Source organism: Corvus moneduloides, chromosome 15 (assembly GCF_009650955.1).
Source record: "Corvus moneduloides isolate bCorMon1 chromosome 15, bCorMon1.pri, whole genome shotgun sequence".
Taxonomy (NCBI): domain Eukaryota; kingdom Metazoa; phylum Chordata; class Aves; order Passeriformes; family Corvidae; genus Corvus; species Corvus moneduloides.
This window is the reverse complement of record NC_045490.1, coordinates 7,036,289-7,054,064: the sequence shown is the minus strand read 5'-3', so window position 1 is coordinate 7,054,064 and position 17,776 is coordinate 7,036,289. Positions and strand designations below refer to the sequence as shown.

Here is a 17,776-nt window from a genome sequence, read left to right as displayed (position 1 = left end):
TGCTAGCAGGTGGCTTACATTTTGCCATTTCTGGACAGCAGTTTGTATTCCCACTAATGGATGGTGCAGCTAAAAAACCCAGGCATTTCTAAAATGGGCAATTTGTCATGCTCAAGTATTTTCTTCTATAGACACACAACTTCTCTACAGATCTATCTATCTGGACATGGACAGTCATTGCAAACAAATTCAGCAAAGCACAAAAGAGAAATGGCAAGATAGCCTTACCCAAGGACACTACAAAATACTTTGAGAGATTTACAAAGAGCATATTCATAGATTAATATCATAAATTTGGTTCTACTGAGTCCATAGATACAGGGAATTACTCTACTGCTGGAGCTCAGACTTTGGATAAGAAGAAGAATGTAATTACTTACAGTCACTAACAGTCCCGTGGGCCTCTTCACAGTCACAGAACTAATTACCCTTTCAGCTGGCTGAGTTAAAATGAGCCCGACTTCTGTTATTTTAGTTGTGGATGAGGCATGTATGACACAGAAACACTGGTAAGGAGTTCTGCAAGGCACCAATGCTATGATGGCTCTGTAAAGGGGCTTCCCTGGATTGCCTTGAAGAGAGAAGTGCTTCCTTATGGTCCAGAATCAGCATGTCAAACATACTCCTCTCCCCGTCTCTAAGTGTCAGACACCTCCATCTACTGTGTGACAGACTTTCCTGATTGATACACCTCCAAGGAATGTAGTGGGAAACATGATCAACAATAAAGCTGTTGACATTCATCCTCCATATTTTCAATTAGCAAACATAACCAAAAAATGATCAAATATATGTAAGCTATGGTTAGACTATTAATTGCTTGGCCCTTTTTAAAGCTTCAGCTTTAATGACTCAGCTCTTTCCTTTTCACTAATATTCTGAGGTAAATTAATAATAACACATTTTAATAATAATATTGTAATATACAATAAAATTAGTTTTGACCTGTGGATTCAAAGTAGGTCTCAGTAATCCAGGGCAAGTTTTGCAGTGGATTTGGTACAGAGCTAAAATATTCGTCAGTACACATCTGTGCATGATAATCTGCAGTACACCCTGCCAGAGCTTTCACGCATCAGTTCAGCTCAGAGTTACATAAAGAGACATTTGTGAGAAAAAGGCAAGCAGCAGAGTTAAGAGATGAGCTGCTCAGGGATCAGTGCCACAACAGAGGACAGTGGCACCTCGACCGCCGGCTCTCTGCAGTCTTTTGTACTCACTCCGAATGAGGGCAAGAACGTGGAAGAGCCATTAGATGGCAACAACTTCAAATTGCTTCCTGTCCCTCCTGCTTCTGACCCACTGACCTAAAACAATCCACAGAACATATAGGCAGTTTTAGCACAGTTCAAAGCAAGTACAGCCCCTGCTTCCCATGCTAGTATGCTTTCTAAGTGAATAGAGGGCCATGAAAACTCTTTCCCTTAGAAGGAACCTGTTTCTGGGAGCCTATGTTGGACACCTCTTGCACAGTGCCATGGCAGGGGAACATCACCTGTGCACATCATGGAACAGAAACAAGTTCCTCCAGAAAATTAATGAGTTGTTTCATTAGAAGAGCAATGAAGATTTATCTTGATGACACATCTGCATCTTGGTTCTCAAGACCTTAAAAGATTTACCTGTATCAGGTAAATCTTCTAAAAACAGTGTTATATTAGAAGTTGTTTATATACTTCTGGAAATTTCTTAGGTGCTGATAAACCACAGTTACTGGAATCCAGCAGCTTCATTTTGACACACTCTTCTATATGTGTTTCTCTTTTTCTGTCTGTATTTGTTCCATAAATTCTAAGTATGAAATTTGAACTTTGGAGGCTTCTTTGGATTTTATTCTTTTCTGTAAATCCAAATAAAAGTCTAGATTTTAAGAGAGAAATTCAGTATCATAAAATCAGAGAATGGTTTGGGTTTGGAAAGGACCTTAAAAATTATCCAGCTCCCACCTCCCCAGATTTAACTGTTTTGTACTTAACAGGATTGTATCCATCACACACAAACAAGAAAGGAATTAAATTGTTATTTAACCTGCACTGTCTTCCCATTCCCATAACTGCTTATAAAGGAGACAGCAACTGCATATTTTCTCCACCACACAGGCTCTTTTTTACATTAGACAGTAGCAGTTTTGCTTTAACAGAAGCAGCAAGCAAAACCACTCATAAAACTGCCTTCCTGCCAGTGACCTCATAGTCTAAGAAAACCTATGCTGGGAAAGATGTCCTTTGCTTAGGTTGATAGAAGACATCTACAGGACTGTGTAAAATAAGTATACAGTAACATACAAAAGAATATGCACAAAGAAAAGAAAATAATGTTGCAAATAACATTAACAGAAGTACAGGTATTAAAAAAAAAGTTAACCAATTCCTGAAGGTCATTACCTACTTTAAAACTCAAAGGTGAAAACGAAGGGGCAGAGACTTGGTGGACTATGACACAAGAGAAAGCAAATTCTGCTATTAGCAGCAGAAACTGTTCATTTGACACAGTGATGATAGACTGACTCCACAGTGACAGTCGTTATCCAGCCTCCAGAAAGAACTGCCATTCTGCTAAGTAATATTTTGAGTACGAACAAATTTCCATAAGAATAAAATTTTCAAATGTGTATTCAAGCATAAAATAGCTTGGATAAAATATTAATCCTACAGGTGAAAAGTGCTTCCTAAGCTCTTTTCACAGGGAATCACCTCTCTGCAGGTGGGCAACATACATCAATCTGTGTAATGTGTTATTTATTTTTGCCACAGACACTGTCTAAGCAGGTGATTGGAATTCATGCAAATATCCAAGCAGGAAAAGCTTGCAGTTCACAGTGTGCATTATAAGCAGTTGCTGCTTTCCTCTCTGCTCCACCTGGAAGATGGAATATTTCTAAGGCTCACTATGCAGCAGTACAAAGATTATGTTACAGTAATACAAAATAACACAAGGTCTACTTTCTCCTTTGTCTATGGAAAGAAAATGTAGAGTCATTAAGTTAGTCATCATAATACAGCTGCAAAATTGTTTCGTGAAGACTGCATTTTTAAAGAAAAGAGGAATACTGCACAGCAATAGACATCATGTGGAGCTAACACCAACTTGGTGGCCCACCTTCCTTCTCACTTGCTATCAACTCTAACACATATTAACTTAATCACTGCAGAACAGCTATCAGATACACAGGGTCAGCTCCTCCCAACCTTTAGGGACAGAAAATACTAAACAGAAGTGATGTAGTGCACTGGAATATCTAATTAGCAGACCACACAGATTGACACAGAAGCAGTTAGGTTGGAAGAGACCTCTGAGATGACGTGGTTGCTCACCACCTAAAAAGCACACAGTATTTGCTTTGATATGGTTGCATATCAAATATGATATGGTTGAAAAGGCAGAAATAGGAGGACCAGGGAATGTGTGCAAGTCTGCTTTACACACAGTGTTAGGAAAGACTCATCCCACAAACATAGATTCAAGAATCTATCTCCCACTTGGAATAACTCTCAAGAAGGGGAATGCTGGGTTCCAAACCCTCCCTCTGCTGAGGCTAACACCAAAGGACCAGTCTACATCTCAGTTACACACACTTGCAGTTCCTCCATCAACCCACAGAGAAGTTAGTTGCAGGAAGTTCTGCAAAGTGATTTCTGAGGAAATCCCTTACGTGTCCATAACACAATCAAAACAAAGGCTGTGGAGCAGTATTTCTCTTCATTACAGCTGCTACTTCAGTTCTAAAAAACTACTTTTAGCCTGTCACGTAGTTTGAACACTTCAAGTCCAATATTAGTTTTGAGATAGAGCCTTCAGCCCAAACCAGGACAGAGATTCCAAAGTAGACTGAACACATGCACCTAAAACCCAGTATTTCAAATACACAAAGCTAAAATATCATCTCCAGTAATTACATTTTTTTAAAGCTTACCATAAGTAAGAGCAAATATTGGGAACTCACCATGCCAAAGACAGTATTGGACTTTCCCCCAAATATCAACTACCCAAACAGCTGCCTGGATACCTTATAAGACACTGTTTTAGCCACAGCAGCTCTCATATTTTACATCTTGAGATGGTATTTCAACCAACCAGAACTACTGGGCCTACTGATAAAGTTTCAAAGGCAAAACACTGCTCTTCTGAGATGAAACAGGGAGGGAACAAGGATTTCCTAATAGAAGACAGACACCATCCTACTGCTGTGAAAACCAAATCTAACAGCATTATGAGAAAGAAGGTATTAAAGTTATAATCAAACCCATTATATGATTTAACATGTAATAGAGCCAACAATGCCAAAGCTGTATTAGTAGTAGTAGCCTTTTTTTCCTGACACACTGAGGTACTCCAGGCCATGGGAAAACTCACAAATCATTGTTAAATAGAGACAGCAGAATTTACATTCTTACAGGTAGTTCAAAGAGTCCAGAGCTGAAGGTTTAGGAGGGCACTACAACTGTAGAGAGAGAAGTGGGGGGGCAAAAAAAAAAAAAGTAAAAAAAAAGTAAAACCCAAAAATTGGCAAAAAATGTTTCATTAGAATATAGGACTTTTCGTCTGCAGATTACTTGTAAAAATGTCTAAGGAAGGTACCTGAGATAAAAATCAATTGTTAACAGGCTTTGAATTGCTACATGGAGGTCAAAACCCCCCTGCAAAATTCCTGTGGCATACAGAACTGGGAAGGTCAAACTCCTGTGAGACATTTTGCTTGTTAAAAAAAGGAAGAAACAACCATAGCATTTCTTCAGTAAAAGAATTCAATTCTAATTGTGTGACAATATGCATAGCAATAATTAAGAAATTCTAGTTTCCAAGCAACCCCTTATGCTAAGAGACTGAAAATATTCTAAAAAAAAAAACAAACCAAAAACCAGCCAGCAGTACCACCACCAAATATAGAGATATGCCTTTTCTGGTTAAGCTAGATAGTTCCAAAATAAAAAATCTTCTGGAAAAGGAAAAAGGTAGTTATCAGAATTGCAAAAATAATTTTTAACCAAGGAAAATGTTTACATATGAGGCTTCCAGCAACAAAAGTAAGTCACTAGGAACAGTAAAATTTTAGACATAGGCAGCTGTAAGCAAGTAGAACTCTCCAGAAAAACAGATTTCCAGCATTATTTTAGACAATTTACAGAGGCAACTGCCCTCCAAATCACTGTTTTGTTGACTCCTGTATGGCACTTAGACTTTGATTGTAGAAAGAGAATGCTCTGTAAACTGTCATTAAAAAAAGCATGCAAGCTTAGATCCCAAAATACATCTGTTTTCATTTGGAGGTCCCCACCAGAACGACGAGTTGAAGACACGCTGCTACAGAATTCTTCAGGTACAGATTCTTTGTTAAATTCTAGATCTTCCATTATATCTGTATGTTAGCTTCTCTTCTGCAGAAAGGTTTGAAAGACTGCTCCTCAGATCTTACTGGCATTTCCTCACTCCAACCCACCCACATCCCCACTGCAGAGGAAAAGCGTTCCTCATTGGATAAGCGTAGGCTAAAGGAAAATAACTTTTCAGAATTATTGGCTTATTTCACTATATTATATACATGTAAATATCATTAGGGAATGGGCTACTTCAAATACCATCTGTCCAATGCCAAGGGCTCTTTAACAATAGTTTATACGGCAAAAGCATTATAGTGAAGGAGATTACATTTTATTTACCTTGATGTGTCATTGTGACAGGCTCTTCACTGGACACATTGTTGTAAATGACCACAGCTGTGGCATTATGTGAAGCTGCTCGCAGTATTTTCTCTTTAAATGTACAGTTTCCTCTCTGTAGTAAAGCAATCCACTGCTTGGTGTTTGGTGGGACCTGGAAACGTGTTCGAGGGTCACAGCCCAGACGATCTGCAACTGAAATGGGAAACAAATTTACACAGACGCCAATTTCTTCTAACAGGAAAAAAAAAAAAAATCCTAATTCCAAGTTTGCTGAAGTACTTAAATGCTATACACTAGGAAGCCACTATCCTCTTGTTTAAAAAGTCTAAAGATAACTGTATTCTTAGGAAAAAAAGATTTTAAAAAAAGCAGTCTCCCACATTGAAAGCTATGACTATATGCCCGAGAATTAGGCTCACTGACACACGCTATTTTTAACTCCAGTGCAGCTAGAACAATGAATTCACGTTCAAATCAATACCTGCCTAGAGGCTGAAAAACATTAGAATATGGTTCATTTGCTATAGGCATTTACAAAACAGCTGTTTATCAGTCATTCTGGGGAGTACAAGTCTTTTCTTTCTAATGCAGCCATAAATATCGCTGCAGTGGGAAGTACAACTAAACAAAGCAGGTTGTGAAAACAAGATTTCAGAGTTATCTGCCATGTGCAGGCTACTGTAAAAAAGGACAACATTAAAAGCTGATCTTGTACAACCCCAGCAGCCAACATCAGCGTTTTACATATGCACATTTTGTCTACAAGGAAATGTATTCAAATTCATAGAGAAACAAATGGGTTTGCGAACGCAATGCACTCGTCAGCTAAACAGGTATAGATGGTATAAAGGAAGGGTAACAGAAATGGCAAATGCCAGATGTCTGAGTTCAACAGTGTGCAAAGCTCTTTTGTCCTTTCTGACACTGTAACATATCCGGGAACAACCCAAACCCACAGAGCTGTGTACAAAAGGCACAAAACCCAAGGCAGAAGATAACTTCACAGCAGCTGAAATCGCCAAAAGACAGATCTGTTTGCACAACACAGTTTAGTCTGATACACTGTGGTCATATCATTAAAGGATTTTATAAATTTAGAGCCATTGGCAGTTTATAATGCAAATATATTTATCCTTTCAAATGCCAAGAGTATAAGAATCTTTGGCTACTAAAAATAGCTGGGATAAACAGTGATTTTTTCAAGACAAACAAACAATTTATTTGCATAATAGCTCAGAAAACATTACAGTTCTGCAATGTAAGAGCAATTCAAATGAAGTGTCCCACAATTTTTTTTCCTTCTCAAGAAGTGAATTCAGCACAACTATGAGATTTCAGCAAAAAGTCTACCACCAAAAAAAATATCCAATTTAACATATCAGCTGGAAACAAAACAAAAGGTCTTTTTAAGTACTCTCAGCTTAACATAGCTGAGGTTAAAACCTGTAACAAAGGAGAGTCAAAGAGCTAAAGATGTTTTCTGAAACAAGAAAGAAAATTTTCTGCTTGCCTAAAGAGAACTAGTGCAGATGAATCTATACTGTGGCAGACGTACAGGAAGTCATTGCTCTTAATTTCGACAAGAAGTGCCTCTCCCTGTTCCCCTGGAAGGAGGGTGGGGAGCCAGATATCAACACATCCTTTTCACAATTGCTTTTCAAGCCTGTATTAGACATCTCAGACATGAAGGGCTATTTGCTGTATTTTTGTTTCATACAGGCATCAGGGAAAGTCTGAAATACAGATGCCTGAAGCCAAATTTTATAGAGCGTTTTCTTCCATTACCCTGACACCATTACTTGAATTCCTGTGGAAATTGCTAGCTAGCACTGATCCACACATGTTGCTTTGCAGCACTGGTGATGGCCATCACGAACATCACCAATCAAAGAAGAGCATGTTCATGCCCACTGCACTTTTGCAGCTTGTCTTTGTAATCTTAAATTTGAGAACAGTATGTATTTTTAAAGGGAATTACAGTCCTTTTTGAAAATGTGGAAGAATCACAACACAGTGTATGAGCCACCAACCTTTTTGCCCTCTGTTAAGATAAAAGCTGTTTAATACACAATTCCCCCTTGTTCTGAATATTTTTGCTCAAAAACATGGAAGGGGGAAAGCACCAGCAGACTGCGATAGGAAGTTTCCCAAGCCCTGAAAGCCAAAAAATCCCATCCTTCTCCCATGATATCATACTCAAGAATCTCAGGTATGATACTTCTGTTGGAAAATACCATTTTCTAAATGGCTACAATTCCACAGAATCCCCTCAAACTGCCAAAAATAACTCTGAGAGTAGACACTATGGCCAACATAAATTTACCTAAAATATATGGGATTATTAAAAACAGAAATCCTACAGATTATGTACTGTTTGCTTCAGTACAATCATGATCAAAACTAAAATATGAAGTGAAAACAAAAATGGCCACAAGAACAAGGTAATGGGTTATTACAGTGAAAAACCATAAAAGCAACAAAGAGCACCTTGAATGAGGAGGCAGCATTCTCAAAATTCATGTAGGCACCTTGAATTTGTATGCTTGAAAATTTTTAGCTTAAAAAGCAACAGAGAAAGCAGTAAGAGATAACAGAAACTGCATCTGTGGGAAAAGTAGTACAAAATTTTCTACCACAGTGGAGATCAAAGTCTCTTTCAGCTGTGGACAGAGCTATGAAATGTTACTGGATAAAGCAACAGAATTAGGAAACAAGATATTAAGAGATTAAAGCTTTCCAGATATAGACCAACAAACACCACTCAAATGCTTACAGCATGTTATTCCTGACGAGGTGTATTCAGCATACCCTGATGAAAATTTAACAGCTGACAATATTATCTCAGTACTATTTAAGTAATAGAGAAACACTGATGAAAATCTGGTTGGTTTAGATAAACCTGAACTGAGTGTCTGCAAGTCACTTGAGATTTAATAAAAAGTCACAACCCACTTTTCTTTGCATTAGCATTCTATTACACCACACAAATGTTAAGTAAAATCTTTCCACTTTTAACTAAATAAAATTCAGAACCAATAGTGAAAAATGTGGGGTGCTCTGCTTGTCTTTTCAATAGACTGAAGATAGTCCAAAAAAGTGTGGAAGTCTTAGAATCACAGTCACCTTTCTAGAATAGTGAGATGGTTACAATAAAACATCTCTCGTGCAGCTCAGGTGCCATGGATATCAGTGGGCACTGCAAGAGACACACATGAACAGGGTCAGCCAGAATCGTCATTGACAGCTCTTCACTACCCTGCCATCTATGATCTGGTATCCAAAGTTCAACTAGAACCAACAACAAATGAGTTGCAAGTATTACCTGGATGATCATAGAATTGTTTGGGTTGGAAAAGACCTCTAAGATCAAGTCCAACCATTAATCTGGCACTGTTGTGTTCACCACTGAACCATATTCTTAAGTACCACATCTACAAGCCTTTAAAATCCCTCCAGGTATGGTGACTCCACCACTGCCCTGGGCAGTCTGGTTCAGTGCTTGACAATCCTTTTAGTGATGAAATTTTTCCTAATATCGAATCTAACCCCCTCCAGGCACAGCTTGAGGCAGCTTCCTCTCATTGTGCCACTTGCTACCTGGGAGAAGAGGCTGAACCCCACCTGGCTCCACCCTCCTATCTGGGAGTTTTAGACAGCAAGAAGGCCCTCCCTGACCATCCTTTTCTCCAGCTCCCTCAGCCTCTCCTCATCAGACTAGTGCTCCAGCCCCTTCCCCAGCTCCTTTGTCCTTCTCTGGACACATTCCAGTACCTCAATGTCTTTCTTGTAGTGAGAGGCCCAAAACTGATGTTACATGCCAGAATGAAAAGCAACTTCACATTAAATTATTCTAAAACAGATCACTTGCACAGAAAAAGATATGATCAGAAGCCACTCATGGAAGTTCAGAAGATAGAAGCATACAGAAAGCCATTTAAGTAAGTTTCCCTATAGGTGTACTACTCTTCTGGCTTATTTGAAATATAAGCTATTTACCCTGCCCGTCTCTGTGTTCATCTATGCGTCATGTGTTGGCAAAACCCCAATTTTCTGTTAGAAGTGGCAGCCTGCTGGGTTAAAGAGCTATGTACAATGTTGTCATAAATATCTCCCTCCCTACTGTAAGTCCCAACACCACAGAAGAGCCTCTTTACAGAAGAATCAGCTGTGATTTAAGTACCCACCATTGGGCTTGTGTTTGTTTTCTGCTTTAGGAGAGCTTAGTTTCCTTTTGCAGAATACACATGGTGGCTCAATTTTTATAACTGTTTCTCCTTGAGCATTTTTTATAATTCAAGACCCTTCCTGCTGAAGGACTAAGGTTTCTGACAGCATTTTAGGGATTCATGTGGAAAAAAATAGTTAATAATGCAACAGATCCAACCAAGGCTCCTCAGCTACTGAAGTAGTAGTGGCAAGCTCACATCAGCACAGCAACAGTAGTTTCCTCCTCTTCTTTTCCAATTGCTTGACCATGTTTTAACCTTCTCCCTCTCAGAAGGAGAGCCATTTTGTGGGAGCAAAAATGAAATGACTAGAGCAGCTCTCAGGCTTTGTCAGAAGTGTATACCTGTCCGAATGCAGACTGTCCCCTAGTTCTGAACTGTGGCTACGTTTGTTCTTTCTCACACCGTGTGTTCCTGCTGCTCTTGCATCACTGTGAATGCAACTGAGACACCCCCCTTCAGCCAAGGTTGCTGCACTGGCTGTTATCAGACTTTGTCCTCTTTTCACAGAAATACTCCACTCTCTGGGCATTAACCATTTTATTCGATGCCGGGTTTTTTTGTCTTTTTTTTTTTTCCCCTCCTTTAAAGGTCAGATATCTTGCTATTGATTTCATCTTAGCTAATACTGTACTCTCTGAAGCCAGCGCCAGTTGCCAGAGCTGGTCTGTCTCAGCTACACATACAGAAATCATTTAAAAGTCTGACCTTCAGTCACTGTAATACAATAGCTGGAGAGACACCACTAGTATTTTGAGGGACAGCAGATCAAGAGGCTTGTTGGGAAAGAAACCACAGAGGAACACAGGAAGGTGCAGTGCCATGCAGGCTGCACCCTGAAGCATTCCCTCCCTACAGTTCTGCTGCCCAGGTAGGTCCTATGTAGAACACCTGACAGGTAAAATAAGACAGCTTTGTGCAACACATTAATTATAAACCTGTGATAAAATTTCCAGAAAAGGAATTCAGCTGGGAAATTCAGAGGCAACTCAGCAGTTCTGATTGATTCTTACTTCAAGGAATGGTACTAGTTATTTGCTATCCCATTAGGGCTTAAAACATACGATGAACATATTTTCTTTCAATGCATTACTGTTATTATCAATATATTATTATCAATACAGTCCTTATTCATGCCACTCATAATTTCTACTTTATAAGGTTGTGCCAATGAATCAATGTGTTATGTACAGCAACGTTTTATTTTCAACAGCTCTTTCAGGTAATTGCTTTGACTAAAGCTGGCTTTAGCACGAAAAGAAACTCTTTGAATGAGAGGTAATCTGGTTTCAGGGAGGAAGTTAAACAAAAGAAAATCACTGAAGCTTAGAAGAGTCCTATAATAGTTCAGATTTAATCTTGTTAGCTCAGTAAGTATGCTACAATTATGGTGATAAACTCCAATATATAACCTCCCCTTTTGCTATCAATTAATGACTACTAATTAAGCTGGATACCAAGACCAATGATGAAGCACAGAAGCATGGCACAAGATTCTTCTTACCCTATTCTACTGGTATATCTGCTTGTTGCATTTTCCTAAGCTTTACTGGTTTGGATTCTGGGCCAGAATTTCTGTCTGAATGCTGCCTAAAGCTCTGCAGTTACCAGGAAACTGGCATTTCAAATCTTCTGCAGCTAAAACTTGTTCACACAACATGTTTATGAAGTGCCAGATGCTACAGAATGCTGTACTTACAGCACCATGCACAAGATATACCTCCTTCCTAACACTGAGCCAGTATTGTTTCTTCCACACTTCCACCTTTTTCTAACATACATTTTTCCTCACATTCTCAGCCTCCTTGCCCAGCCCCAACCCTTCTATCCCTTTGGGAGAGCTCTCCTTTCTAGGAGCTCTTTTTCCAAAGCGGCTTTCATACAACCATCACCTCCCCACAAGCCCTTTAGACTCCATCCCTTTCCACTCCTCACCCCCTTGTTCCTGACCTACTGGCTCAGTGAATTTTAACATTTTCAAGTTTGACTCCACTGCTTTTCCCTTCCTATCAGCCCCACTCCCAATCATCCTGCCTGCTTCCCAGCTTCCCAAGCCAGCCAAGGTGCACAAAACCTTACCTCCCAGCAAGGTCTGACCACCTGTAAGGGGACTCTTGAGAGCACACAAGACTGACATTTCCAGCCCTCACACTGGAATCCAAGCACAACAAGCAGTAACCCAGACTCAATAGCCACAGAGTCCTGTTTCCCATGGAGAATGTTTCTGAGGGAACTAAACCACAAAGCACTGCAGTTTCCACCAAGAACCATTAAGGCGAGTATTCAGTGGCTTCTAGCTTGGTGTGCCACGGCAAGAGGAATGTGCCTGACACCTAAGGGTCTGCACTGCAACTGGTGTCAGGCACCCAGTACCAAAGAGGATTAAAAGCACAGGTCATTGGAGTGGCACAGGGCTGAACACTTGCACGGTGCATGTACAGACATCCAGGAGCACCCAGGCAGCTGCTGTGAGAGGACTGGGCTGAAAGTTCAAGGCCATGTTGGACGAGGCTTTGACCAACCTGGTCTAGGAGGGTGTCCCTTCTCAAGGCAGGGGGCTTGGAACTAGACAATCTTTAAGGTCCTTTCCAACCCCAAACTGCTCCAAGATTTATGAAAATGTCTGCTTGCACAAAGTCACAAATAAAAGAGTAAGGGACTGAGCGAGAAATATTCTGGAACCCCCCTGAAGGAATACTATAAACCTTTACTAAACTATCAGAAAACCTGCATCAGGCTTTCACTATTATCCCTCCATGCAGAACAAGAAGAGTTTTTTTTTTCTTTTGAAGTTGAAAGCATTCATATCCAGAAGTGGTTTAAAACACTCTTCTAATAAGAAATTAAGTCATGACAAGAGATTAACAAGTTAGAGGAGGTAAGAAAAAGAACTCAAAGTAGAAGAACGGAAGAGAGATTAATAAAAAAAACTATGCTATCATGCATTTAATGTACTCGGAAAAATATGCCCACACAGGTGCTAAATGTACACCCAGCAGCCAACTGTGACCAAGAGCTCACTGGAGCTGCACTTTCACAAGTCACATTCACAGGCGGTCATGCCAATTACTGCCACCCCACTCCCAGGGGAACATTGCCTTTGAAAGCCCCTATCAATTTCATACAAGCTCTATAAAAAGAACACGGAAAGAGTTTTAATACATGTATTAACATGACATGGTTGAATTCCATTAAAGAAACCCTGCAAAAGAAACGGGAGAAGTGATTGACTGTCATGCTGCACTGAGATTTAAAGGATGGGTGATCACATGGGACTGGCATCTTCAAAAAGCAGTACATAAAATATCGGGAATATTCAAGAACAGAAGTCAGAAAACATCACAGAACACTTAAAATCACAGGCTGTACTATTACAAATGGTGTGTGGTCAGCAGCAGATCATTGGCCCTAAATCCTGAATTAGTAAACTCATTTATTTCCCTGCAGGCAATGAGTAAGGGATGTAATAAGATGCCCCATTCCTGGAAGTGTTCAAGGCCAGGCTGAATGGGGCTTTGGGCAGCCTGGTCTAGTGGAAAGCATCCCTGCCCATGGCAGCGGGGTTGGAACTTGAGGATCTTCAAGGTCCCTTCCAACCCAAACCATTCTGTGATTCTATGATTCTTTACACAGCATGCAAAAAAGTGAAATTAAGGACACTTCAGCTCTAAAACAGTCCATGCCATCAAGGTGCTAACAGATCACCCACATGTGTGAAAATTTCAAAGATAGCCCATAAATGGGTGAATGCTTGACATCAAAGCAGTTTCAAATCCAAGGTATCCTCAAATAAAGTTGCTAACAATTGTAGAGTCCTTTTCTTCTGAGGATACATGAAAACTGGGGTAGAGCACTTACTGCTCTAACAGCAGTGGCTGGCAGCTACTTGGGTTTAGAGCTATTAGAAAAAATTTTGCAAACGAGTTCTACAGCAATATTAACAGGCTGATAAAAAAACCATTAGAGCAATTACTTTCAGCAAGACTGCATCATCTTTTATCAAATGTGAATATAAAAAAGCAGATGATGTTCAAGAACAGCTTAACTAAAAGCATAAAATATTCCAATCTTTCTTACTACATGGAGCATTTTTAAACCACAAGCACCTCAGCAAAATTAAAACAAAATATAAGTATGTAACAACCTACACAGAACAGTTCAGAGTATATAAAGTAAGAAAAACAACTGCTGTTGAGCTTGCTTTAAGTTGTCTGTTGTGAAACAGAAGGGCAAAACAGAATTTCCCCAAAAACTGGTAACAAAGTTTTAATGATTGCACCATGTCAAACTATGTCAGCGCTGACATTTTCACATCACCTTCTGTGCTTTCTCAATAAAGTTATTCATCGTAGTACTTAGCAGTAGGTATAAAAATGCTGTTTATGGACTGCTCATAATTTCATTTAGCTCTTCTCATTATTAGCTGCCTGTGAAAATGCTGTCAAAGCCTCCCTCAGTGTTTTAATCACACCTTAATGAAGGCATTTCAAAGGAAAGCAGAAAAAGTTACAGCAGCATATTAAAAGGAAATTAGTATCAAAAGTTTTTCTTGACAAATAATGCAGCTCTTAAAAAATAAAGTGCTTTGATACTTTGCATATATTAAAAGGCTGCATTTTAAAACCTGTAAAAATACTACTTGCAATAACAGTGTTTACATGCCTGAAACTTTCAAGACAGACTCCTGATTTCACGGGGGTTGTGTGGGAATGTAAGTGAGGAATATCAGGAAGCGGAAGAAAGACTGCAACATATTTAATGATAGCTGGTAGACAAGATTTGAAGTACAAATAAAAATCGTTTTACAGCAGACCTCCTCAACAATTTCTGCTTCCTCACCCTTCCACCCAAAAATCCACCCCATTAATATATTCTAGTTATATTTTGCAAAGCTAATGAAACTGAGCTCCAGTGAGGCTGGCAAGCACCTGCTGATGCACAACCTGATCCATCCGGACCAGAAGCTTACAGAGGCTGCCTAGCAGGATGCATTTGTTCTGAAGAAGCATCAAAGTATTTTCCTGATCTTAAGATTTGGCAAATTCTCTGAAGCTTCTAATAATACAGTAGTTTTGTGCTATCAATTCTTCTAAAACACTCTTTGTATTCACCACTTAGACTCTACTTTTAACTAACTACAATATTTCACTTAATACATTATTCAGATGTTTACTGTCCAGGAGACAGGTTGGGACCACTGTATTCCATCAAGTGGTCCATTTCTTAAAGATGGCAGTCTAGACAATGTCAAGAATGGTTTTTAAAACAAGATACTACTAAAACGACATCACTATTACTGAAGAAATCGGTTTCACTTCAGGCAAAAATCATGACAGTATTCTCAACTGCTCAAATTAGTGTTCTTTATAAACCCCAACATTTATCAAAAAACCAACTGATACATAACAGCTTCACTTAATTAAAAGAAAACTATTTGGACACTCTATCCAATGTTCAGTACTGCAAACAAGTGCATTCTGGGCTGTTTATAAGAGCAACAACTTGATAGCTTCAGTCCTTCCAAGTCTCGATGGGTAGCTTAAACAGCGTTTTTAGGAATCGCACACTGAAAAACTGTGACTTCATGCAGGTGCCAAAGCTATCCAGATGCACAGCGAGATGGCTATGCAGCTGTTCTAAGATTCAAGGCAATGCTGTAACCAAACACTGTCAACTATCGCTACCCTCTCTGTAATTAGTTAAGGAATAACACCTTCACCAGTCAATACGCCCAATCTACTGGGATCCATGCTGGAAAGCATAGTATGCTTTGCAGAGCCGTTTTTCAAGCCAGCACTCTCAGATCATGGATTTATGTTATTTTCCTCTGGGCAAGCTCTTCCTCCTGGTTTGTCAAAACTGTCTAGGAAAGCCTGCTCAGCCCAGGCAAGGACCAACCACCCGGCAGCGAGCGAGGGAAGCGTTACCTCCGTTGATGGGGACGGGAGCCACCAGCAGCCCCTTGACCTCCACCTTGGGGGAGTCCTGCCCGTAGCGGCCGCGGTCGATCCGCAGCAGCGTGGGGCCGCCGCGCTCGGGGCTCAGCACCGTCACGTTGATGAGGGCGGTGTAGTACGCCTGGCTGGCGTTGTCGGCGCCGGCCGGCCGGACCCGGCCGTGCCACAGCAGCAGCGGCAGCAGCAGCAGCACGGAGGAGCCGCCGTTCCAGTGGTGGTGAGGCCACCGCCAGCTCATCTTCGACTCCAGGCGAGCCGACGGCCGTCACCGGTTGCCTCCGCCGCTCCCCCACGGCAGCGTCAAGCCCCGCACGCCCGGGTGTGTCCTATCCCATCTGACAGCCCGGGAGCGGAGAGAGACCAAAAGCAGGCGGAGCGGGGAGGAGAGCTCGGGCTCATGCCATGGGAGGAGCCAGGGGAGGCATGGCAGGTCCCAGCCGAGTCCGATCCGCCGCCGCGGCTCCCAAGGGAGGCTGCTCGGAGAAAGCGGCGCTTTGCCGGTCCCTCGGGGCTCCGCCGGTCCCTCAGAGCGCCGCGCTCATACCGCCCGCCCGCTGCCGCGGGGGAGCTCCCGCCCGGCGAGGGGAGGGGAGGAGGCGGGGGCGGTGCCGCGGCCCCCTCCCCGCGCAGACCCTCGCCAGCCCAGAGAAGGCTGCTGGCGGAAGCCGCCGCTACCGCCTCAGTCGCGCTCGCACACAGCCGCGGGGGTCGCCCCGGACTCGGCCCGCCGCGCCGCCTCGGTTCGCCTCGGGGCTCGTCGCCCACTTAGTGCGGCGGGCGGCGCAGCTCAGTGCCCAGCCCGGCGTCCGCAGCCGGCAGCCGTCGCTTCATGCCCGGTTCGCCCCGAGGGCAGCGGGGCCCCCGCACCGTCCCGCGGCTCCGACTCCGCGCCCGCGCCTCGACTGCAGCCCCGCGTTCTGCGCAGGCGCCGCACGCCCCACCCCGCGCCACGAGGACGAGAGGCGGGGCTTGGGCGAGGATCACGCCCACGGGGCGGGGTCCGGCACAGGGCGGGGGCACGGCCTATGATGTCATTGTGGGCGCTGCGAGCTGCGAGCGGGGGCGGCCGGCATGGTACCGGGCTCCAGCGACCCGCGGTTCCATAAGGAATTAGGTCACAGCATTACAGAATCAGATAGGTTGGAAAAGACCTCTGAGCTCATCGAGTCCAGAGTGGGACCAAACACCAGCATGTCAACTAGACCATGGCACTCGGTGCCACATACATTCTCTCCTTAAACATCTCCAGGGACAGTGACACCACCACCTCTCCCGGGCAGTCACTTCCAATATCGAATCACCTTTCTGTTAAAAAAGACTTCCTAATGTCCAAACTAAACCTTCTCTGGTGCAGCTAAGATCTAGGGACACATACAGGCTCCCATGGCTCCTCAGCATCTTTTCAGAAAAATATTTCCAGTTCAGGAGCGCTGATCACCAAAAAGATAAAGAGTTTTAAAGCATGTCAGAAATAGGGGGTGGAAGAGCTGTGTGTGTGTGAAAACGAGGTGGGATGTGTTCAGTCTGTCCAGGTAGAACTGAAAGAGCTTTTGGGGCAGGAACAGCACAGCCTCTGTGTAAGGATTCAGTCATCCCTACCCAATTTGGTGTTACTCACTTCTGACATACTAAAATGGGAGGGAAATTGTACACTCAAATATTCTTAATAAATATTAATCCCAGGAAATACTATAAAACATGGTTTGATGAATGATCAACTAACATAGTTTTAAGGATTTCAGCCTCTTGGGAGATGTAACAAAATAGTATAATGGCCTCCTTGGATTTTGAAAGGCAAACTAACTGAAAATTAGTTACAACAAAGAGAACAATTACTGCAGGACTGTGAGTTAGGATATTTTCTAAGTTTCTGAAAAAAAAGGCTGTGGAGCTGTTCTTTTGAGAAACGGTCTCCTTAGTGACTTCCCCAGCT

General features: G+C 42.0%; 1 protein-coding gene across 3 annotated transcripts in view; it reads right to left on the bottom strand.

The window, feature by feature from the left end:
* RNF130 (ring finger protein 130) overlaps positions 1-16,762 on the bottom strand; it is a 55,811-nt gene extending 39,049 nt beyond the window's left edge. The window contains exons 1-3 of one of the 3 annotated variants that reach the window (XM_032124614.1): positions 16,170-16,336; positions 15,814-16,104; positions 5,658-5,852 (exon numbers count right to left, since the gene is read on the bottom strand). In XM_032124614.1, coding sequence (XP_031980505.1) covers positions 5,658-5,852; positions 15,814-16,104; positions 16,170-16,242 — 559 coding nt within the window. In that variant the 5' untranslated portion in view covers positions 16,243-16,336. Of the gene's footprint in view, positions 1-5,657; positions 5,853-15,813 lie in introns of all 3 variants that reach the window. The other 2 variants (XM_032124613.1, XM_032124612.1) reach the window with 2 other exon arrangements.
* Positions 16,763-17,776: the final 1,014 nt, after the last annotated feature.